The sequence below is a fragment of the Homarus americanus genome, unplaced genomic scaffold (genome assembly GCF_018991925.1).
Source record: "Homarus americanus isolate GMGI-L3 unplaced genomic scaffold, GMGI_Hamer_2.0 scaffold39155, whole genome shotgun sequence".
In the NCBI taxonomy this organism is placed as follows: domain Eukaryota; kingdom Metazoa; phylum Arthropoda; class Malacostraca; order Decapoda; family Nephropidae; genus Homarus; species Homarus americanus.
This window is the reverse complement of record NW_024737042.1, coordinates 10,599,795-10,625,235: the sequence shown is the minus strand read 5'-3', so window position 1 is coordinate 10,625,235 and position 25,441 is coordinate 10,599,795. Positions and strand designations below refer to the sequence as shown.

At 36.3% G+C, this 25,441-nt stretch overlaps 1 protein-coding gene across 1 annotated transcript in view; it reads right to left on the bottom strand.

The window, feature by feature from the left end:
- LOC121872709 (E3 ubiquitin-protein ligase listerin-like) overlaps positions 1 to 20,158 on the bottom strand; it is a 53,100-nt gene extending 32,942 nt beyond the window's left edge. Inside the window, exons 1-9 of the mRNA XM_042375713.1 lie at positions 19,848 to 20,158; positions 15,853 to 16,035; positions 15,338 to 15,451; positions 13,735 to 13,887; positions 10,497 to 10,612; positions 10,007 to 10,193; positions 9,429 to 9,602; positions 3,374 to 3,561; positions 746 to 878 (exon numbers count right to left, since the gene is read on the bottom strand). Coding sequence (XP_042231647.1) covers positions 746 to 878; positions 3,374 to 3,561; positions 9,429 to 9,602; positions 10,007 to 10,193; positions 10,497 to 10,612; positions 13,735 to 13,887; positions 15,338 to 15,451; positions 15,853 to 16,035; positions 19,848 to 19,892 — 1,293 coding nt within the window. The 5' untranslated portion in view covers positions 19,893 to 20,158. The remainder of the gene's footprint in view (positions 1 to 745; positions 879 to 3,373; positions 3,562 to 9,428; positions 9,603 to 10,006; positions 10,194 to 10,496; positions 10,613 to 13,734; positions 13,888 to 15,337; positions 15,452 to 15,852; positions 16,036 to 19,847) is intronic.
- Positions 20,159 to 25,441: the final 5,283 nt, after the last annotated feature.

The following is a 25,441-nucleotide window of genomic DNA, read 5'->3' as shown; positions in this document are numbered from 1 at the left end:
TTCAAATTTAATTAACAAAGATTGATGTTTCAAATGTAATGAACAAAAATTTATGTACAGTATCTATAAATACACTTTAATAAATGAAAACTTTATGTTTTACATCGTCCTGTGCTACCATACCATGGATTTGGCTACTTTGGGCTTGCAATGATGACGCAAGAGATCTGCCCTGGCAACTGTACCGACACTCACAGCTGGTGGTGCGTTGGTGCATCGTTTCCAGTGTTTACTGGTAGTTACTGGTAAATATTTTTCAACCTAATGAAACTATTACCCGTTTAGAGGTCAACCCCCAATTTTTTGCCAAATAATTTGGTCTTAAAAACTCGAACTACACACAGGTATATACAGTAAATAAGGACATGGGGGGCCAGGGGTTTTTTTTAGGGGGAGCAAAAATACGCAGATTTCTAACATCCACGTAACCCCCGCGTATGTTAAGGGCCGACTGTATATATATTTTTGTTTACAACTAAAATAAACAATTCCAAAATTATACCAACTTAAACTTTTCTAATCTTGTATTTTAATTCACACTTCCTTATTAGTGCTATGACTTATCTTAAGGAGACTTTGTGATTATTTACAGGCCTTTACAGATTAAATTCCACTGAAAATAATTCCTAGGTAAACTGTGAGGTTATAAGCACACTGTTCAAATGTATAACTGTGCAAAGTATACTGTACTATATAAATATCCAAGTGCTACAGCTCCGGTAGGCTACACACTCTGGGCACTCACCTGGTATTTCATAAGAGTATCCCACAGTTGTGTATCATTAACTTTCTTGCTCACATAACAAAGACACTCATACAATGACTTTATAATAGAAGATACGTCTCTACTGCTTGACAGAATTTTCTCTTTCAGCAATCTGAAATAAAAAAAAATATAATACACATCACAAGATTTATTATTGTAAACTACACACCATCTAATAATTATAAGTTGTTTAGTGTTGTCAAATCTTATTTACGCATTATACTTTTACACATGGCAATAATCAATGAATATGTAAGGTCTTATATAATGTGATAAGATACAGAATGGTATTAAGGATGCTGGACAGTCAAGATGATAAGCAGGATTTGTATTGTTAGAAGAATTCTCAAAAGATGTTTGGAGCTGTAATACAGTACTGTACTGTCACACTTGAAGAGTTGTGGGTACTGGTTCTAGGTTGAGTAAATGTGAATTATTACTTAACTGAGTACAGTACTCAAACAGTCATTACTTATTAATGTACAGTACTCAGACAAATGTACAGCATTCAAATGGTCATACATTCATAAAACAAGAGATGGAAAACTACAGTACTTAAATAACTGAATACTGTACTATAACCAGGTTTCTACATTTGGGTAATAGTCCCTTCTACCCTACTCATGAGGATGTATTATCAGTAACCAACTGAGGTGTGTCTGTCAAAACTACAGGATGGTTGACAGGGAGGAATGGTTTGGAAGCAACTGATAAACCAGCTATACAAAAGTGAAGATGATTGGCAAAATGGTGCATAATAAGAGTGAGAGAAGATGTACAGTAGGGCGAGACTACAGATGAAGTTGAAGTACAGAGTGAGATGAGAATATAAGGAAGCAGCAAGTTTTCATAGGACAAAACTCTGTTGAGAATGTAAAAAGAAGTACAGTGATCCCTCGGTTAACGATTTACCTTCCATAAGATTCTTAACTTCGGTTAAGGAGCAATCCCTCGATTAACGAGTTTTTTACGAGCCGACTTCAACATGTTTTCGCTTGCATTTGGCGGTCCACCAGCTGTAGTATTAGTCCGCCAATACAGTAATCGGTTTTAGGGCTTAAATTCCTTACTATTTTATTAAATATCAAGAAATTTAAACTAATCAATAATTTTAAAAGTTTAATATTAACTTTTTTAGTCATTTTAACAATTATTGAACATAATTGAAGGTAAAGAAACTAGTTTCTGGCGTGCCATCCAGCCTGTTAACACACCAGACAGGCGTTAGACTCTCTCTGTTATCAGTGGAGGTAACATCTTGCTTGAGACTCTCTTCAACTAAATGCTTTTTTCTGTTTCCAAGCCAATTATTGGTCATTTTGAAATTTATTTTACATATTGACAATATATAATGCAGTGTTGATTTAAAGAAAATAATCTTGAATTACACCAAGAGAACTAAAATTTTATGGGTGAAATGGTGCCATGGGGTGACTTCTCTTCCACCCCAATGCCTTCTCTTCTCCCTTCTCCTCCACCCCCATTCTAATTCCCATCATCATCATCCAGGAGCCTTCTACATACACACCTCAAAGTAAGTGTACTTTTCTACCTTTTTTGTTGAATTTAGGCAATTTTCGGTTAGCTGGAACCAATTCCCCAAAAACCCATTGAAACAATGATTTCGGTTAACGAGCAACCTGCTGGAACGGATTGTCCTCGTTAATCGAGGGACCATTGTACAGTGGTCCCTCGATTAACGAACGGTTCAATTAACGAAGTTTTGCTTTACGAATTAGCTCCCATAAGGATTTTCAGTTTCATTAACGAATAAAACTTTGATTAACGACAGCCTTATGAAAAACACGCCTTGTTGTGTGCATCAGCTGATCGACTAGTCCGCCAATACAGTAATTGGTTCTATGTTTACATTCGTTTCCAGTGGAGTAAATATCAAGAAAGTTGTGCTCTTGAATATTTTTGCATTTTTTATATTAAAATCATTGGTCATTCTGAAATTTAGTTCACGTGTTGATAACATATACAGTACAGGGATCAGTTTTTGTGTGCCCTTCAGCTGATTGAATCGGCCACCAACACTTTTCAGTTTAACTTTGTTTACAGTGGAGTGAACTTCCAGTTTATTGGTCTCTTGAATATTTTTGCATTTTTTTATATTAAAATTATTGATCATTCTGAAATTAAACTAACATATTGATAATATACAGAGCAGAAATTATTATGAAACATGAAGAAGGCATTAGAACCAATGCACTCTGTAAAGAATATGGCATGTCATCATCAACTGCCTCTACAATCAGCTGTTTGATATGTAAACAAAGCTGCCGGGAATACAACATACACACCTCAAAGTAAGTTAAAATACAGTACTGTATTCTATATCTTTTTATTTATTATTGTACAGTATACTGTATAGTACAGTACTGTATTTAGTTTATATTTAACGTTTTGTTAATTCTATTGCTGGTATACAGTACTTTGTATGTATACTTTTCCTGTGAGTTGGAACCAATTACCCAATATCCCATTGAAATAATAGATTCAGTTAACGAAATTTTTGGTTAACAACCGACTCTGTGGAACCAATTGTGTTCGTTAATCGAGGGACCACTGTATATTTCTATGATTAGAAATGTAGGGGCATACCCAGTTGTCATAGCTCTGAAGAAATCAGTATAGAATGTGCATTTATCATCGATAGCTTCTTCAGGGATAATGCTGATGATAGGAAGCAACTGTGGGTATAGTTCCCCTGCACTGCCTCGGGCTCCTTCCCGCATCACTGAATACATTCGCTTCAAAACTGACTTGTTGTTTTTGTCTCCCCAGAATCCCTGTGAAATATGGAACATTAGTGAACTCTCCAGTATTATCCAATATGAAGTGCATTACCTTGAAAATCATAAAGCCTACAATATAATCTCATTCATTTATGAAAATATCCATTATGAGTATCATCATTTCCTTAAATTCCTTAAGATGTTGTTACATATGTTATTATAGGTTACTGGATTATTGGCTGTTTATGGAATACAACATGTAATGAAAAATAACATCTGTAATGTTGCTGACTGGGTTTCTTTCTGGATATACAGCACAGTATTATAAACATTTTAGTTTATTTAATGTTGAAGCTGAAATACATGAAATATAGACTAATAGTACTACTATATTAATAACATACCAGTATGTGTTTGGCCAGGCCATGCTTCTTTTGCTAAGGCCACCTAGTCTTACCTGATCATAGTTGATGTGTTTCGTGTGCACTGCCAACACAATCTGTTTCAGCCTAGCTACTGCAAAGTTAAGTATGTACAGTACTTTCTCTCCCTTTGTTCATTGTCACTTGGGAGTGCATTTTTGTTGCTTGTTCAAGAACACTGTTAGACTTAGTATTAACAAAATTAATTTCTAAAAAAAAAAAAATTATAAATAAATAAAATAAATAAATAAATAAATAAATAAATAAATAACAATAATAATATATATATATATATATATATATATATATATATATATATATATATATATATATATATATATACAGTGGCCCCTCGGTTAACGAACTCAATCCGTTCCAGAAGGTCGTTCGTTAACCGAAACGTTCGTTAACCGAAACCATTGTTTCAATGGGTTTTTGGGTAATTGGTTCCAGCTCACCGAAAATTTCCTAAATTCAACAAAAATGGTAGAAAAGTTCACTTACTTTGAGGTGAGTATGTAGAAGGCTCCTGGATGATGATGATGGGATTTAGAATGGGGGTGGAGGAGAAGGAAGAAGAGCAGGCATTGGGGTGGAAGAGAAGTCACCCCATGGTGCCATTTCACCCATACAATTTTAGCTCTCTGGTTTAATTCAAGATTATTTTCTTTAAATCAACGCTGCACTGCATTATATATTGTCAATATATAAAATATATTTCAAAATGACCAATAATTTGCTTGGAAACACAGAAAAAAAGCGTTTAGTTGAAGAGAGTCTCAAGCAAGATGTTACCTCCAGTGAAAACAGAGAGAGACTGACGCCTGTTTGCTGTGTTAAGAGGCTGGATGCCGCGCATTAAACTAGTCACTTTACCTTCAATTTTGTTCAATAATTGTTAAAATGACTAAAAAATTGAATATTAAACTTTTAAAATTATTGAATAGTATAAACTTCTTGATATTTACAAAAATAGTAAGGAATTTAAGCCCTAGAACCGATTAATGCATTGGCGGACTGATACTAAAGCTGCTGTCCGTCAGTGCAAGCCAAAACATGTTGAGGTCGGTTCGTAAGAGTTTTGGATGTAAATTTTTTCAAGTAACTGGGTCTGGAAGATCCTTATGGGAAGGCAGTTCGTTAATCGAAATTGACAAGTAACCGAGGTGTTTCGTTAAACTTAGGGTCATTGTATATATATATATATATATATATATATATATATATATATATATATATATATATATATATATATATATATATATATATATATATATATATATATATATATATATATATATATATATATATATATATATATATATATTAACTACTTACGTGTTAATGTAACCCGGAGGGTACCGCGGAAAGCGAGAAACGCGTAAAGTAAATAACATAACATATGGGATTAATTGAAATGGAGTCCAGGCCGATCCCCAAACTCCACTTTTTGACGACACATAACTATGTTGTAGTAAAAATAACATCTTAATTTTATGATGGTACATGCACACAATTAATATTTAAGAGAAATACAGTCGCCAAGTTAATGTCCATTCAAATAATGGACACGACTCCCTCCCCCTCTCACACTACACTGCCGGCTCTTCCCTCTCTGAGAAATTTTGGGGGGAAAACCAGGTATAGTAATAAATAATACCTCAAACTAAAGTTAGGATAATATAATTGACAGTGCTGGATTCCTTGTAAGACCAGGAATATCTTGAATATAAACGTCATATATTTTGCACAAACGATAACATACTTACTCAGATTAAACATTTTATCTAAAAATTTTGTCTAATGCAAAATATATGATGTTTATATTCAAAATGATCACCAAATTGTAAGAATTCCAGCAATGTAAATTATATTCTGGCCGGGTAATTTGTATGAATTTTATGAGCTAAAATAAAAATCTTCAGTTAATAAAAAAAAAAAATATTCTTCACACGGTAACAGATGGTCGGTCGGTCGGTCAGTCCCTCCCTCCCCCCCACCCCCCACCAACGTCCCTACTAGATATATGTGTGGGAATACCAGACTGTTTACCTTTTTAGTAATAAATAATAAATCAGACTAAAGTTAGGATAATATAATTGACATTGCTGGATTCCTTGTAAGACCAGGAATATTTTGAATATAAATATCATATATTTTGCACAAAAGATAACATATTTACTCAAGAGTAAACATTATATCTAAAATTTGTATGTCTAATGCAAAATCTATGATGTTTATATTCAAAATGATCATCAAATTGTAAGAATACCAGCAATGTAAATTATATTCTGGCCGGATAATTTGTATGAATTTTATGAGCTAAATTAAAAAAAATTATACTTTACCGTGTAAAGGGGTACACCCACCGCGGAATGTAAGCATCCTGGGTTCTGGCAGGGCACGGTGTAAACGTGGAAACGCGGAATGTGGGACCGCGTAAAGTGAGGGTTGACTGTGTGTGTGTGTGTATATATATATATATATATATATATATATATATATATATATATATATATATATATATATATATATATATATATATATACACATACATATATATATATTTCATTAGCCCAATAAAGCACGCGGACTTCTACATACAATCAACACCTCAACCCACCAGGATTCGAACCCACGGCACACAAGCCTATGACTGTGACCGGGGAACGCTAACCACTGGACCACCAGGATACTAAAAGCAGTCCTAGACTTTGTTATATTTCACACAAAGCCTGTTCAACGAGCTTATGGCACCGTGAACCTCTAATGGGGACCACCCGTATCACTTAGGTGGTCAGAGTAACGTTTTACCAAATCCGGCTTCGAAACACGAGGATCCATATATATTTCATTAGCCCAATAAAGCATGCGGACTTCTACATACAATCAACACCTCAACCCGCCAGGATTCGAACCCACGGCACACAAGCCTATGACTGTGACCGGGGAACGCTAACCGCTGGACCACCAGGATACTAAATGCAGTCCTAGACTTTGTTATATTTCACACAAAGCCTGTTGAACGAAAGGCGGCGCCGTGAACTCTAATGGGGGACCAACCCGTATCAATGTAGGTGGTCAGAGTAACGCTTACCAAATCCAAGCCAAAACAGGATCCATATATTTCTATTAGCCCAATAAAGCACGCTGACTTTACATATAATACTGACTCTCACCCGTTAGGATTCAACCCACGGACTGCTTTTAGGCATCCTGGTGGTCCAGCGGTTAGTGTTCCCCGTCACAGTCATGGGCTCGTGGTTCAATCCTGGCGGTTGAGTGTGTTGATTGTGTGTGTGGTATATATATATATATATATATATATATATATATATATATATATATATATATATATATATATATATATATATATATATATATATATATATATATATATATATATATATATATGTTAGTAGTATCTCGTTAACGAACCTCAACTGCTCTAGAAGGTCGCTCATAACTGAAGTTCGTTAACCGAAACCATTGTTTCAATGGGTTTTTGGGTAATTGGTTCCAGCTCACCGAAAATTTTCTAAATTCAACAAAAATGGTAGAAAAGTTCACTTACTTTGAGGTGTGTATGTAGAAGGCTCCTGGATGATGATGATGATGATGGGAATTACAATGGGGGTGGAGGAGAAGGAAGAAGAGAAGGCATTGGGGTGGAAGAGAAGTCACCCCATGGCACCATTTCACCCATAAAATTTTAGTTCTCTTGGTGTATTTCAAGATTATTTTCTTTAAATCAACACTGTACTGCATTATATATTGTCAATATGTAAAATATATTTCAAAATGACCAATAATTTGCTTGGAAACACAGAAAAAAGCGTTTAGTTGAAGAGAGTCTCAAGCAAGATGTTACCTCCAGTGAAAACAGAGAGACTAACGCCTGTTTGCTGTGTTAAGAGGCTGGATGCTGCGCTTTAAACTAGTCACTTTACCTTCAGTTATGTTCAGTAATTGTTAGAATGACTAAAAAATTGAATATTAAACTTTTAAAATTATTGAATAGTATAAACTTCTTGATATTTACTAAAATAGTTAGGAATTTAAGCCCTAGAACCGATTAATGTATTGGTGGACTGATACTAAAGCTGGTTGCCCGGCCAGTGCAAGCGAAAACATGTTGAGGTCGGTTCGTAAGAAATTCGTTAACCGAATTTTTGTTCGTTAACCGAATTGAAGATCCTTATGGAAGGCAGTTCGTTAACCGAAATTTCGTTAATCCTATATGCTTCGTTAAATGAAGTTTACTGTATATATATATATATATATATATATATATATATATATATATATATATATATATATATATATATATATATATATATATATATATATATATATATATATATATATATATATATTTTTTTTTTTTTTTTTTGTTGCTGCAAGTTTAATATTTACTGTATCTAATTTGTAGCTTTAAAGTTTCTTAGGTTTAATTAAATGTTTACTATGTTTATTTCTTGTTAATCATTAATTTTGAATGAACTGAATCTATTTCACTGGTGTTTTAAATATCTGGTAAATTACCTTGACATGGTGAACAGTGAAGGATAACGGGAATGAACTGAGAGTAATCACTAATTACGACCAAACCCCCACGATGTTAACAATAATTATGAAATTATATATCAAACAACAATATTAAAAAGTTATAATCTCCTGTAATAATCTGCTAAACCTGTCACCATATTGACCCTATTAAACAGGTCAAGGGTGCATCTTTCAGCACTAAATCAACACATGCGTATAAGGAGAGGGTGAGTGATAAACCACCTTTATCTGATTAGTCTCAATTACTCTAACTAATGGTCTCTGTGTAATGATCATTATATGGGGACTTGTGAATACAGTACATATATTATTACTTGTCCCTGCCACATAATTCCTGATGAATTTATAATAATTCCAAATTTTGGAGGTGTTAATGTGATTGAAAAGTACAGGTGATTCTAAATATCTAGAAAGGTTTAGCAAATGTATGGTGAAACATCTTAATGTACAATGAAAAGAAAGTGTCGGCCTATACATCCATCCTCCCCCAGCAGGCATACTCCACCAAACTCAATTTAACCGTTTTGTCCAACTCTCTGTGTCAGCTACAGGTACCTCCAAAAAATATGAAATACCAGTACTTATACTGTACTATACATTTCTTGGTGCATACAGCATTAACAAATTCCCTTATGCTGCATCTTTACCACCCTCTAAATTCTTTAATAAATGTTTCAAGTGTTGCTTAAACATGTAAACCTGATTCTGTTTAGCTGATGTGAAGCTTAAATGAACCAATTGTCAATGGAAAACTCTTATATGTGCCAATATCTATAAATGTGATAACAGTTAATCATCCATTTCATGCACTAACACCTACAATAAAATTATTTAGAATGCCAAAATATTTTCTGCTTCATCTTAGCAGCATATACTGTATTGATATGTGCTATTACAAATATTTCTAAGTATCAATGGCTGAATACTTACTGGGTGAGCAACACAAAGATGAAGAAAAGCAATCCATATGTGAGATAGCACAGAGCCATCCTGGTCATCTAATGCTGGAAGAATTGTAGCATTAAGATCTTCTGCTGAATTACCTAACAACTGAGGGTCATACTCAAACATGTCCTTTATCGTTGAGAACCACGCACTCCGAACCTGTAATATAAAATCCATCAATAAATTTGGAAATGTCTAGTGATGTCAACATCAAGTTTGTAAACTAACTCCAAATATCAAATATCAAATCCACATTAAGAAGAAATGACTACAATACTTCAACAATAAATCATTTAATCACACTGAATTAAAAAATAAATAATCCTCAATATTGGTAACGTGAATACTGCCTCAATAATAAGAACTATACTTCATAATATCATGGACTGACAGTATGCCTTCATTGTGGCTCTTGTTATGGTACCTCAGATATCTAACTCTAATTCACTAAATTTTTGTAAGATTACACTTTTGATGATCAGTTAATTTAAACAATTCATACAATGACTTCCTAAAACTACAAATATCAAAACAACTATTACACAGAATCTATGAGCTCTTACCAAAGGATGTTTAGTCTTTGGTATTTTCCAGAATGATGGGTTCTGTACAAGGGGCATCACCATAGTCATTATTTGGTCCTGCTTCTCTGAATTTCCAGCAGTGGATGTCAAGAGCAGACTCACGGCATTGAGGGAGCAGGCTAGTACACGGATGAACTTGTTCTTCATGTCCTCGGGGTCGGTCACTCTGATGGGTTAATCAATAAAGGTTATGGACACACTAACGAGGAAACTAACATTTTTGTTTCCTTCCAGCAGCGCAACTGTAGAAAATAACACAACTCAATAAAATGAACTATGCACACTGGTAAAGCTTGGTACTGTACTGCATTTTGTCAGGTAAAAAATCCTACATCAATCTCGAGCCAAAAATTTTGAAACTGCGGATCATCATTTTACTTATTAATACATATTTCTCATCGGGAAATATTATCATTAATCTTCACTTTCCTATCCATCAGTATTTACCTATCAACTGGAACAAACTTACTTTGGGTCTGAAAGTGTCTGAGGAGTCTGCTTGAACAGGTTATCAGTAATGAAGTCCATTATCTCCTTACAGCAGAAGATCATTACCTCAGCTCTTTTCTCTTCAGAAAATGCAGTCTGAGAACAAAATTAAGCAATAAATAAAGTGGCTGACAAGTAAAGAGAGGAATACAGCATAAAAAGGAACTGTTAAGCTGATATTTCAAAGAATCTTGATTCAAGAGGAAGAAGGAAAAGAGAATCAATAGATGCAATATTTATAAGAGTAACATGTGGGGTCAACAGGATATAGAAAATAAGAAATACAGTACACTGTACAGAAAAGTGGGCACTTGGTCCTGAAATTCCATGAACAGGTACAGTATTACAAAACCAAGATTAGGCAACTCTTGAATACTGTAGTCAACAAGTTCACAGGGTCAAAATTTCCAAACCAAGATAATTATGTGATCACTCCAATCAGAAAATTAGTTTACACCTATGGGTGCATGACAACAATTAAGCCCTAAGACATGTGCCAATATATTTTTGTGTAGAAGCCCATAGCCGCCAAGAAAAAGGAGTAAGTCTACTGATCTCTATTCAGGTTACTCGAGTGGCTGAAATAAGGAGTTGATTGTGAAATGGCACTTTACTTCTGAGTACTATGACAATCAAGAAGCACACTGTTGCTTGTGTGTTGGTAAGATTATGCATGACTTGTCTGAAACATAGTTAAGATTATAAAAGGTGTGAAAATGAGAGCTGCATTTAACAAAAAGTTAGCCAGAGTTTGCTAAGATAGTATTGTGTAGATATTGAAACAATGGGAAGTACAGTACTGTATCTGATGTTAGTTGTGGTAGGGATTAAGATACAACAATATATCTCCAAGTGGTTTATGGGTTGGACACAGTGCTAGTCTCTGTGAAGGAACAAATAAACAAATATATCTGTTACTGCAGTAAGAGTAAGCGAATAACAAAGATTTAAAAAAATAAGTATTCATCACTGGTTGTAGCTATCCTGTACAAAATGGGCAGGGATTTGCTGACGAAAAAAAAAATAATAATAATAAATTTAATAAATAAATATAATGGACGAATTAAAGTTTTATCAAGACAGTCACAAAACTGTCCAGCCAGAGAGTTAATATGTTTCAGCATTATGATTCTCTAAATTTTGGTGTACAGTAAGTTGTAATACAATATATCATTAAGTTTTATAAAATTTATATACAGTTTTACCCCGCTTAACGCGCTTTCACTTAACGCGTTTTCGCATATACGCGGTGCCTTGCCAAAGCTGAACTTTCACTTAACGCGGGTTTTTTCCACATATACGCGGTGAGTGTCCGAGACGCTATTTTTAGATTTGCCCCACCCGCCACCCTGCCTGACTGCCTGTTTTAGCTCATAAAATTCATACAAATTACCAGGCCAGAATATAATTTACATTGCTGGAATTCTTATAATTTGGTGATCATTTTGAATATAAACATCATATATTTTGCTTTAAACTTACAATTTTTAGATAAAAAATTTTTCTCTAGGTAACTATGGTATCTTTTGTGCAAAATATATGACATTTATATTCAAAATATTCCTGGTCTTACAAGGAATCCAGCAATGTCAATTATATTATCCTAACTTTAGTTTGAGGTATTATTTATTAAAATTTAGTGGTTATCCCACACATCTCCTTGGGACGGTTGGTGGGGGGTGGGGGGGAGGGAGGGACCAACCGACCATCTGTTACCGTGTGAAGAATTATTATTTTTTTTTATTAACTGAAGATATTTGTTTTAGCTCATAAAATTCATACAAATTACCCGGTCAGAATATAATTTACATTGCTGGAATTCTTATAATTTGGTGATCATTTTGAATATAAACATCATATATTTTGCTTTAAACTTACAATTTTTAGATAAAAATTTTTCTCTAGGTAACTATGGTATCTTTTGTCCAAAATATATGACATTTATATTCAAAATATTCCTGGTCTTACAAGGAATCCAGCAATGTCAATTATATTATCCTAACTTTAATCTGAGGTATTATTTAATACTAAATGTTAAAAACTCTGGAAGGGAGGATTGGTGGGGGGTGGGGGGGAGGGTTGGGACTGACCGCGCGGTTGGAAGAGGGGGGAGGCAAGGTGGGGTACTTTGACAGATAGTGTCGTGAAGATTATTTTTTTTTATTAACTGAAGATATTTGTTTTAGCTCATAAAATTCATACAAATTACCCGGTCAGAATATAATTTACATTGCTGGAATTCTTATAATTTGGTGATCATTTTGAATATAAACATCATATATTTTGCTTTAAACTTACAATTTTTAGATAAAATTTTTTCTCTAGGTAACTATGTTATCTTTTGTCCAAAATATATGACATTTATATTCAAAATATTCCTGGTCTTACAAGGAATCCAGCAATGTCAATTATATTTTCCTAACTTTAGTTTGAGGTTATCCCACACATCTCCTTGGGACGGTTGGTGGGGGGTGGGGGGGGAGGGAGGGACCGACCGACCATCTGTTAGCCGGCTGTGTAGTGTGAGAGGGGGAGGGAGTTGAGTCCATTATTTGAATGGACATTAACTTGGCGACTGTATTTCTCTATTTCTCTTAAGTATTAATTGTGTGCATGTACCATCATAAAATTAAGATGTTATTTTTACTACAACATAGGTATGTGCCTTCAAAAAGTGGAGTTTGGGGGTCGGGCCGGTTTCTATTGGAATTAATCCCATATGTTCTGTTGTTCACTTAACGCGGATTTCACTTAACGCGGGACCCTCTGGGTTCAATTGACCGCGTTAAGTGGGGTACAACTGTATTATATTTTCATAAAATATAATGCTTTTACTGTCAACAGATGACATCATATTACACATGCTTTTCTTAACTACACTGGATCAGAGTATAACTAGTATGGACAAAATTCTATTCTACTTCTGTGTTCTTTGGAACATTTCACAATTACATCTTTCCCAAAATTAGCTTCATAAAATTGACTTTCAAGAAAACAGCATATGATGCAGACTTGGGAACAAAAGAGTTAAATGTCTGCCAGAAAGGTTCACCATGGAGATAAGTGAAGGAATGGCTACTGAGGACAGACTAAGGCAGGTGTTACTCTTGGATACCTGAAAGAGTGATGCTCCAGCTGAAGAAACAAAAGAACAATGACACAGCACACATAAAAATCTTAAACTTAGAATATTTTAGAGCTTCTTGCAGAGCACTAACCTGGAAAGCTTTTGTTGCAGCAGTGGCGGCAGGAGGATAAGGATCCGCCATGGCTAACATCCATGATGGCATGATGGACTTGAGGTGTGGAGCTAACTGCTTCCCTACTTGAGTCACCAAAGCACCATGTGCTACCTGTGTTGCTTCTCGTACCTATAAAATAGCACTAGGGCATATAAAAATGATTTTGTGAAGCTTGCTAAATGACAAGAATTTCTTCAGAGAAATATCATTCACTTTATAAAAAGAGAAGAGAAGAGAGAGAGGACACTATCTCATTTGTCAAAGTATCTAATTTTGCACAGTTTTATATCTTGTACCTGCCCTATACAGCACAGTAAAGGCAAAATAGCTTCATATAAAGAAGCATTGTTCCAACCCATACTTTTCACTTATTCTGGGTTCTAAAAGACTTCGGGTATCCTACCTGGCCTCCTTACCTTGGCACGACCACCTCTAGTATGAGTGGTCATTTTTCACAACCTCTCAATTGATGCATACAAAGATCACTTAAATTCAAATACACTATGTTTAAGGAACCTTGCCCCATACAGGTTGACAACCCCTTATCCAAAATTCCGAAACCCAAAAACCTCTAAAAACCGAAAGTTTTTTTTTGTGGAGCAAAACTTTTTTTTAAACAGGGATTAGCCCAACCGGGTACAGGTCAGTGACCCACATCGGGGCCTGGGGGGTGAAAATGTAATACAGTATACTAATTATTATAATAATAATAATAATAATAATTATTCATAGTAAATAAAAATTTTAATAAATTATACACAAAAATAAAATAATAATGATAACAATAATAAAATAATAATAATAAAATTAATAATAATAACAATAATACTGTAATAATATAATAATAAAATAATACTCTATAATAATAATAATAATAATAATAATAATAATAATAATAAAGTGGGGTATGCTATAACGAATGGATTCTACTACGAATATTCCTATAACGAACGGCTTTGCCTATAAAATTGAGAATGCTATAACGAACGAAACTCCTACAACAAGAGTATTTTTTTTATACTAATTTATTGTTTTTTATTACAAGTATTATTGATATTCTTTATTTCAGGAGTTTAGATGCATATTTATGCACTTCTTTACAATTTTTACAATTTTATATTATATTTTTCAGTGTTAAGTGGTTGTATTTGGGGGCCTGGAACGGATTAATCCTATAACAAACGAATGCTATAACGAACAAGGTTCTAGAACCAATTAGATTCGTTATAGCATACTATATATATATATATATATATATATATATATATATATATATATATATATATATATATATATATATATATATATATATATATATATATATATATATATATATATATACACACACACACACACACGCACAAGTCAAAATAAGTTTTGATTAATTCAGATACCCAACATTATTTGGAAATGTACAATTTATAACAGCTCACCGTGGCTCCCAGGTTGAGAACCACTGTACTAGATAAAACAGAATTAATTTTGTTAGCTTCAAACTAGTTTTTTTTATTTCATAGTATGATAAAAGGCATTAGCTATCCCTCACTGTAAAAGCTCCCAGTAATTCACTAACACTTACCCTCCTCTCGACATCTATTGATAACTTGGTGTACAGCCGTGGCCAAAAAGGAAGTGCAGATAAAATGGATTCTTGATCTTCATTCTGACACAATACTTCAAATTCTTGTAATGCCTGAAATACAAAGGACAGCTATATCTATTACTGTATAATTACAGTAGTGACCACTTGTAATTATGTAGTGAACTGAATGGGACTGTGAATGAAAGAAGTGAAAAGATACACTGAATATGGTAATAAGCGTTCATAATAGAGAAAACAGAGAGATAATACATGAATCTCTAACTTTCTCTACTTATTATAATGTAGGAAATGTTATTATACTGTATTATATAAAGTACTGTACAAGTACTTCTAATAAATGCTGGTTACATTTTTCTTTGCCTTTACAAACCTCTTTTCTACTTTCCATTTTCATCTAAATTCTAATTCTTTTCCTTCACTTCACAAGGACTTCAACAGTCACACAAAATCAATCAGTCTTACTAGAATACTGCCTGTACTGTATTACTGACCTTAATTTTTGTTGTGGAATCCTTTTTCGTCATCTTTCGCAACGTAACTCTAAATTCAGCAGATATTGTGCTGTCATCAGCTTGTGTTGCTGCCGGCACATAGCCCAAGTCTTGCAAGGCACTGAATCCAACAAAGCCTGAAACCCCACCTAGTAGTTCAGCTGTTCTTCCACTACTGGAGGGCTGTGCAGGATATACCAAAACAATATCAGCATTGAGAGAAGGGAGGAAATACTAAGATAGTGTTGCAAGCAGAGAGTTAAATGTGATTAGAATGGTCTTAAACTTGACACACTACTGTACAGTGCGGTATATCAAGACTTTCTCATATTCTTCACTTGCACAAAAAAACATTATATATTCCCTAGTAAAAGTAATACTGTACTGGTATGTTACCTATATTCCTTTCTCACATAAGTGGGCTGTAAAAGATGCAGTACAGGTATAATGGACGAGTTGTTGGTGCTGAGTAAACACAAGAAATACACTCTGCCACATTCGTAGAGTTTAAAGTCCTGCTATAATAGTCGAGATAAGTTTATTTCTCGAGAAACAAGGCCGTCACTTGCAATGACGTCACCACCTTCCCGCAGACGATGGCCTCTTCAGACCCCAAATGCCACGTTCGGGTAAGTTTTAAGGGTGTTTTTTTTTATGGTCTAAGTCATGGACATTTCGAAGTGAAGAAATGTACTGTGAAGAGCAGGTTATGGACATAAAAAAACTCCCATGTTCAAACCAGCTCAGCTGTCATGTATTCTTACCTGGAAGACTTTCTCTTTTTTTTTTTGCAGTGCATATACAGAATACGGTGATATCTCCGTTAGCCGGAATCCCTCAAATCCGGAACCCAAAAGAGCCAGAATTGAGAAAATTTTCCAGATACCCGGAAAATTCTGGGGATGGGGGATATTTTCCGGGTTTGGGAGATGATATAATGGGCAATTTCTGGAACGTCTGAGAAATTTTTTCCATTACCCGGAAAATTCTGGGGATAAGGGACATTTTTCCGGGTTCGAGAGATGATGTAATGGGTAATTTCTGGAACTTCTGAGAACATTTTTCTGTTACCCGGAAAATTCCGGGGATGGGGGATTTTTTTTCGACTTTGAGAGAATCGTCTCGTTACCCAGAAATCTCTCATCCCAGGAAATGCTCTGTACCAATTGTTCCGGCTAACGGAGATATCACTGTACAGTCATGCGCCGGTTAACGTCCAACCGAACAACGTCCGATTGAATATACATCCGTGCCCCCCCCCCCAAAAAACTTCCGTGACACCTGCTGGACCACCACTCCACGACCCCCTGAAGGAGACACGATGATCCTTCCCATACTGGCCAGATATTGTGTGTTAAAGGAATATCCTTCCTTAGGCCTTAGTAAGCATTTGCCTCCAGGTGTAATGTTAACCTACATCTATTGAGGATAAAATCTTTCAACTACAAATTGACAATAACACATTTGCTGTAATCAGACATATCTAGTTGCCTCAACAATTGCAACCCCAGCTGCAATTGGGGTTGCAATTTCAAATTGTGTCATTACTAAGGAATAACAAAGTCTCTGGTGCACTGCACTCTAAGATTAAGAGAGAAAACGGACTCAGGCGTCCTGAAGCGAGAGAAAATGGACTCCTATGATGGGGGACACAAGCACTCACACGTGCCACTTATACTGACAGACTTGACACTCACTTACTTGACAAGTTTTACCAACCATTAGTTGTGTACGTTATCTAGTGAATTTAGTCAATATTGTACAAGTACACTGCAATACAGTGGTCCCTCAGATAACAATGGACCTAAGTGCAAACCTGTACTGTACATGTACTAAATGATTACGGTACTAAAATTTTTATGTCTATTGCAAATATAGATTATTTATACAGGTATTCAAATAAATTACTATCTTACAAGAATCCCAGGAATGTAAGTTATATTCACCCAGGTCGTTAGGGTGGCAAATTATGAGAAGAGCTTAGTCACTCTTAAGGAATGATAAATAAACACCCAGGCCTTCAGCGCCAACTGTCAAATCATATCGCCTCACCTCCCGCTCCCCTCCCACCCCACACTCCCTTGCGTGGGGGGTTTTAGGCCTTAAGTTTTTCATATAATATCTCAGACTATAGGAGAATATAATTTGCATTGCTGAAATCCTTGCAAGACAGAGATTAATTTAAATATAAACGTCATATATTTCGCTTGAGATAAAAATTGTAGTACATTAGTGTACAATACTGTAGTACATTTTATAATATAAAGTTTTTCAGCTGTATTTTTGGGTAGATTTACATAAATTTCTAAATTTATTTTCATCCATTTACAGGCATACACCATACTAAAAGAAACGTAAAAGAAATAAATGACCTTAGTGCAAAGCTGGAGTGCACATGTACTAATTTGATTACTGTACTAAAATTGTTATGTCAAGTGCGAATTATAGGTTGTTTATATTTAAATTAATCAACATCTTACAAGAATCCCAGCAATGTAAATTATATTCACCCAGGTCATTTCACTGGTTTTTAATAAGAGAGAAGCTTAGTCACTTAAGAACTGATAAATAAACACGCGTTCGACCTTGGGCGCCAACTGTCAAACATACAGTGGGGTATGCTATAACGAACGGATCCTACAGTACTTCAATTATGTTAAATATGTGTTAAAATTACTAAAAAATTTAATATAAAACTTGGAAAATTATTGAATAGTACAACCTTCTTGATATTTACTCAAATGGGAACGAATTTAAGCCCTAGAACAGATTACTGTATTGGCGGACTAATATTCCAGCTGGTGAGCAAGCGAAAACATGTTAACATGATTTCGTAAGAATTTCGTTACCGAATTTTTGTTCGTTAACCGAATTTAATATTCTTATGGAACGTAATTCGTCAACCGAAAATTTCGTTAAGCGAGGCGTTCGTTAACCGAGGGATCACTGTATTAGCCAAAGTAAGGTAAAGTTAGGTAGGTTTCTCTGGTGGGCGAGATCAGGTTCTACAAGTATTAGGTTCTGTGCATTGTCATATCATTTTTAGGTTTTATTTTACTTTAGGACATTGCGTGCCCCAAAGTTATAAACTACTGAAACATTTAGATCTCCCTATTCAAAGCATTTTGAACCCCATTTTATCATTCGCAAATGGAAAATAGCGACAAATCAATTTAATGGATTTTACGTAACTTTCAGTCTTCATCTCTGCGAAGAGATGTTATCTGCAATGTTGACTGATGTCATCTAGTCGTGACAATTTATGTAACGATCTCATCAGGTTTTATTTTTTTTAACCAATCTCATCTGAATTTTTTCAAAGGGAGCAGCCTGGGTACAGATTTGAATTTCAATCACCAGTCTGACAATGGCCGTGGTGGAGGTTGGGTGTGATTCGTGCTCCTACGATTATTTTAAGTTTATTGCCTAATTTTACGAGAAAGACGATCATGCTATCCAATTCCTAATCATGGTGTTCTCCCTACGTCTGTCGAGTGGCCGCACTGTAAATTGCCTTGTAAATTTAGAAAGGACAAGCACCAGTGGTTCTATAATTGGTCAAGGAGGTACGTAAAGAGGAAGAAAACGAAGATTTGCCAATATCTTACCTCGGACTATAACGGCACTTTCCTTGATTAAAATTACTGACCGAGGGGTCCGGGGAGCTTAGGCAACATTTGGTTAGGTTAGGTTAGTTTAAGCTAGGCATACCGGGGGTCAGGGGCAGAGCACCTGGCTAGGGGTTAGGTAAGGTAACATTAGGTTATGTTATGCTAAGTTGTTAGGTCAGATTCGTTTTAAACACACCAAATTACACTGGAAAAACATATTAGTCAACCCCTAGGTGTTAGCCGTCTGCCCCATGAGTACACCCTGAAATTGTTTAAGGAAAATATAACTCACAATTGGGGTCATATATAAACACCTAAAAACATTCCCGGTAAATTACATTATTACCGTGACCATATTAGACTCACATATCCACCATTACTCACCTTTTTGTTGCCTTTAGTTCGCTGAGCAGTCTTGTCCTTCCCCATACTGGTGAGGCATCAGAGGCTACTGTTGACGCGTCTGGTGGTCATCTGTGTTGTGAGGTGAACCAGTGTTACCACAACTGATGCAAGCCTTGACCCTCCCACCAACCAATCACAATAACCTTGGCAAAAGGGAATAAAGAAATGACAGTTATGATTGGTAGAACTGTGATAAAAGTTTTGTTAAAATAACACCGCGAACACATCCACGGGCTCATTTGTTTTCGATAGTATGAAATATGGAACAAAGTTATTTACATATGTTTATTCAGAATCTCAATAAAACTCTCATTGAAAATTAAATTTAGGTTAATGTACAATGATTTAGATTATGGTCACATGCATCTATCATCTTGAGAGCTATCCTCATAATTTTAGGCATATTAAAAATGTAGCATTATTCATCTTGAGGTTGTACGTGCTGTACATGTGATTCATCAATATATTGGTCATATAAATATGAATTTATACCATTAATCAGCAAAGACTATGGGCAACTTCGTTTAATCAAGATGGAACATTTATTTTACTATGTAATGTCCAAAAAACTACTAATACCTTAAGCTTAGAATGAAGTTAAAGTAAACAGTTAATTTTAACACATGACGTAATGTGTTATATTTTTAAAAAATTTTCCTAAAAGGGACAATTACGTATCGTGACAGGCTAATCCCTTAGATTAGATTAACCTAAACAAGGGCGGATCCAGGGGGAATCCTGGGGGTCTGGACCCCTTTTCATCAGGAAATACCAATACTTTTTCTTTAATGCATATTGGTCAAATTTCATTTTTTTCTGGGGGCTCACAACTCTAACTCCGAAAAAGTTGGCCCTCACAGTTTTCTGGACCTGAAACTTCTTCAACCTTGAGCTATAAGAACATAAGAACATAAGAACATAAGAAAATAAGGAGTCTGCAATAGGCCGGTTGGCCTGTGCATGGCAGCTCCTGTCGAGAGTTACTACCACTCTCTATCATCCATGAATCTATCCAGCCTCCTTTTGAAACTTTCCAGAGTTCCCGCACTTACTACAAAGTTGCTAAGCTTGTTCCACTCGTCCACCACCCTATTTGTGAACCAGTTCCTTCCTATCTCCCTCCTAAACCTAAACTTATCCAACTTGAATCCGTTGCTCCGAGTCCTATAACTCCTTGTGGGGCGAGCATCCACCAGCTTCAGCTCCAGCTCCAGTGAAGAGGATAACTTTTTTACTTTTATTCTCTTCACACTGATCAGGTCGTTAGCTGCTTGGGCGATCGGTCACGTCTCTGTTACACTGTTGGCAAGTACTGGGCATGCACCGGCTCCTGAATGTACCTGAACCTGCTACAGTGTTGGTCAAGTCTTGTCTTGAAAGAGCTCACACTCGGTGCCGTCACAATACTGTCTGGTAGATTGTTCCAAGAGTTCACAACTCTCACTCCGAAAAAGTTTGCCCTAACAGTTTTCTGGACTTGCGGCTTCTTCAATCTTGAGCTGTGACCCCTTGTGGGGCGAGCGTCCGCCAGCTCCAAGTAAGGATACTCGGCTGAGTAGTGCCCCCTGAGATGCTTATACACCTCAACTAGGTCACCCCTTGCCCGTCTGTAGTATAAGCTAGCTACCTCAGGGTAGCTGAGGTGGCGAAGTGCAGGCACCAGTCTGGTAGCCCTCCTTTGAACATTTTCAACCAACTTGCCGCCGATACAAAGGGAAGGATTAACGTCTCCAGTAGCTGCAAAACCATGCAGTCTCGGGTCATATCAGTTCATGTACAGCCGACCAATCCACCAGTTACAAGCAATTCACTTCAGTTCTGCACAAGTCTCCATCGTGACAAGAAGAGGGGAGGCTAGACGACTTTTAAGTTCTCTTGTGTTTTCGATCCAGTTATTTACTTCGTTGGAAGACATAATACTATAAGGTAAGAAATATTAAAGTATTGGTTAAAAAATATTGATGTGACTTTTGCTGCGGTACTGAGATTAAATATTAAGATTTTGTTTCACAGTATTGCGATTTTATACTAAGACACTATCCTCACTGGGGTACAGACAAAAGCCCCACGACAAAAGCCACCCAGACAAAAGCCCCCCAGACGTGAAAAGAAGACCCCCTTGAACTTTTGCAGTTTATTCAAAAGTATAACCTTGGGAACTCGGTTCCAAATATAGTAATAATGCTTTGGATTTTCCTCACAATTGCTGTTAGTGTTGCTACCTGTGAGAGGAGTTTTTCGAAATTAAAACTGATCAAGAATTACTTAAGATCTACTATGAGCACCTTGCGGTTGAGAAATCTTGCCATACTGTCTATAAAGCGACAATTGACAGATGAAATAGTTTTTGACAATGTCATTGAAGAATTTGCCAACAAAAAAACAAGAAAAGTTACTTTGTAGAAAGTTGTAGTTTTCATTTCAGAAATAAAGATGGTCCTAATTTTTTACACTTTTTTTTACTTTTTTCCCTATCCTATATGTCGTTTTTGCTTTTTGTTTAACTGTTACTTATAAAGATTTAGTATGTTTGGGGTGTATTTAAAGCATACTATATTTGAGTATGTGAAAGAACAGTAATATTATAATGGTACACAAACTATTTAATATATATATATAAATAAGAGTGAGTCACTGTGCAATATGTATTTTTTGTGGGGGCACAGGGGGGGGCGGCTAACTCAAGGGCCGCCCCGGGCGGCACACACTCTAGCTACGCCACTGAGCAGCGTGGTGTAGAGAGCTGGTTGGTGAGGGGCTTGCTCGGAGGAGGTGTTGCGTGCTGCGTGGCTGTAGGTAGAAGAAGGAGCAGGTCACGGCGAGGCGAGATCTTATATAACGGAGGTAGGCGTGGCTTGATAGTTGACCTCCTCTTTGTTAGGCGGCGCTAGTAGCCGACCTTAGACCACGAGGAGTTGGCTGGGGAATTCGAAAAGGGTTCGGCTAGTCAGCGACAACGGCAGTTGTAGTTGTAAGGAAAATATCCACTACAATATTTCGGGGAGACAGTACTCCAGATGGGGAAGCAATTCACTCTTGAAGATCATTATGAGGGACTGAGTAGGCCTCTGCTACCTACAAATGTTAGCTTTGAAGGTTGGTAAGGTATGGTTAGATACGTTTCCATGGCTCTTTATTTCGGATTTTGTTACTTAAGTAAAAGTATTGTTACGTTTACTTTTACCTTTATCCTCTTCACCACTGCTTGGCTTGTTACCGCTTGTGCGATTGGTCACTTCTCTTTTTATTTCTTTATTTTTTTTTACGGGGAGTAGCCCACTCGGGCACAGGTCACTGACCCACATCGGGGCCTGGGGGGCGAAAATGTAATAATATTAATGATAATAATAATAATAATAATAATAATAATAATAATAACAATAATAATTCATACTAAATAAAATTTATAACAAATATATTTTTTTAAATAAAATAATAATGATAAAAATAATAATAATAATAAAAATAATAATAATAATAATAATAAAATATTAATAATAATAAAATAAAAAAGATCAAAAGTGAGAAACAATATATGTATGTTGTGTTGTCAATAGTAAGAGAAACAATTGAGACCCTGCAATTGTGTGTAAATGAGGCAGAAAGTCAGATCAGCAACCTGGGATTTGGTCAAAATTTTCGTGATGCCATATGGCAGCAGGGTCTACCATTAGACCATACATTATGCTTCCAATATCTTCCCAGGCGGTAGTACCTGGCTCCTGAATGTATCTGAACCTGCTCCAGTGCTTGTCAAGTCTGGTCTTGACAAGCTCAGAGCCTCACACTCGGTGCCGTCACAACACTCTCTGGCAGATTGTTCCAAGAGTTTACAACTCTCACTACGAAAAGGTTAACCCTCACTCGGTTACGGTAGGTGGTGAGGATAAGTTAGATGAATAAAATATTAAGCATGGTACTGTGGGGTAAGTGATGTTTGTGTTCTCACTCAGGATGGGATGGAGAAAGGAAACTCACAATGTGCTCTCTATATACATGTTGTATTGGATGTACAATGCAGCTTGGTGCTGGGAAGGCAGCATGGTTACAAGCGTGATGTAGAGAGAGCTGGTTGGTGAGGATGCTCAGAGGAGGACCAGCTTGTGGGTCGCCATGCTCGCCGGCGGGAGCGAGGGCCGCCAGGCAGGAGCGGAGTTGGTGGTGTTACATGAAGACTGGCTGTTGGTAGAAAGAGAGAGGTCACCACGAGGTAAGGTCTTATATAGCGGAGGTAGGCGTGGCTTAATAGTTGACCTCCGTGATGTATGGCGGCGCTGGTTGACCTAGACCACGAGGCATACACTGGGGAATTCGCTGGGTCGGCTACTCAGCGACAAACAGCGTTTGTAGGGGAGGTATCCACTACAGTACCTCAGCTACCCTGAGAGATTAGAGCGCCTGAAATTACCTTGCTTATACTACAAGACGGGCAAGTGGAGACCTTATTGAGGTGTATAAGCATCTCAAAGGGCACTACTCAGTCGAGTGCCCTTACCTGGAGCTGGCGGACGCTCGCTCCACAAGTGGTCACAGCTCAAGGTTGAAGAAGCCGCAAGTCCAGAAAACTGTGAGGGGTAACTTTACCAGAGTGAGAGTTGTGAACTGTTGGAACAATCTGCGCCAGAGAGTGTTGTGACGGCACCGAGTGTGAGCTCTTTCAAGACAAGACTTGACCAACACTGGATCAGCTTCAGGTACATTCAGGAGCCGGTGCATGCCCAGTACTTGCCAACAGTGTGTAACAGAGACGTGACCGATCGCCCAAGCGGCTAACGAGCCGATCAGTGATAAAGAGGATAAAAGTAAAAGTAAAATGGTTAGTTTTGGTAGTTGCTAAGGTTAGATAGATTTTAGTGGTTAGGTTAGGTTTGCAAAAACAGGTTTTAGTGGTTAGGTTTGCAAGAACAAAATAATACAAGTAGATTTATGGTTGATAAATTTGGGATATTATATCACTGCACGAGGATTCGGCATACACTTTGTCAACGTTTCATTTGATAAAGTCCTTCCTGTGGAAACATTGGGAATAAAGTTGTCTCTGAGTTTGTGCTTCCTTTACAACCATTTAATCATAAGTACGTAATTAAACTTGAAAATCTGACGGAGAGTATATTTAGCTGTACAATTAGGTAAACTTTTATTAGTTACATCAGTATTTTTTTTATTCCATTGTACTTTCCCTCACAGCCCACTTATCAGAACTCATCAGCAGCATTTTTACTTTACTTTTACTTAACCTCTTCACCGCTGAACGGCTCGTTAGCCGCTTGGGCCTGTAGGGAAGGGTCGCATTTTAACGTTTATAATATTCATATTGCGGTTCAACAACTAAGATCTTGAAGCGCATACGTAATTTTGAATCATTATAAGTAAGAACGCCTGTAGGAATTAAGGGCCACAACAGTTGAGCGAGTGTTTGTGTGGCGACGAGACACTTTTGTGAGGTAGTTGTAGGAATAATACTTCTGGATATAATTTAGAAATACCTGGTACAGTATGTTCATAGTTTGGTCAAGTTAATTTAGTCGCTGTAGGTCGAGGATACTGTAGTGGGAAACGTCATTGGTCTTTGA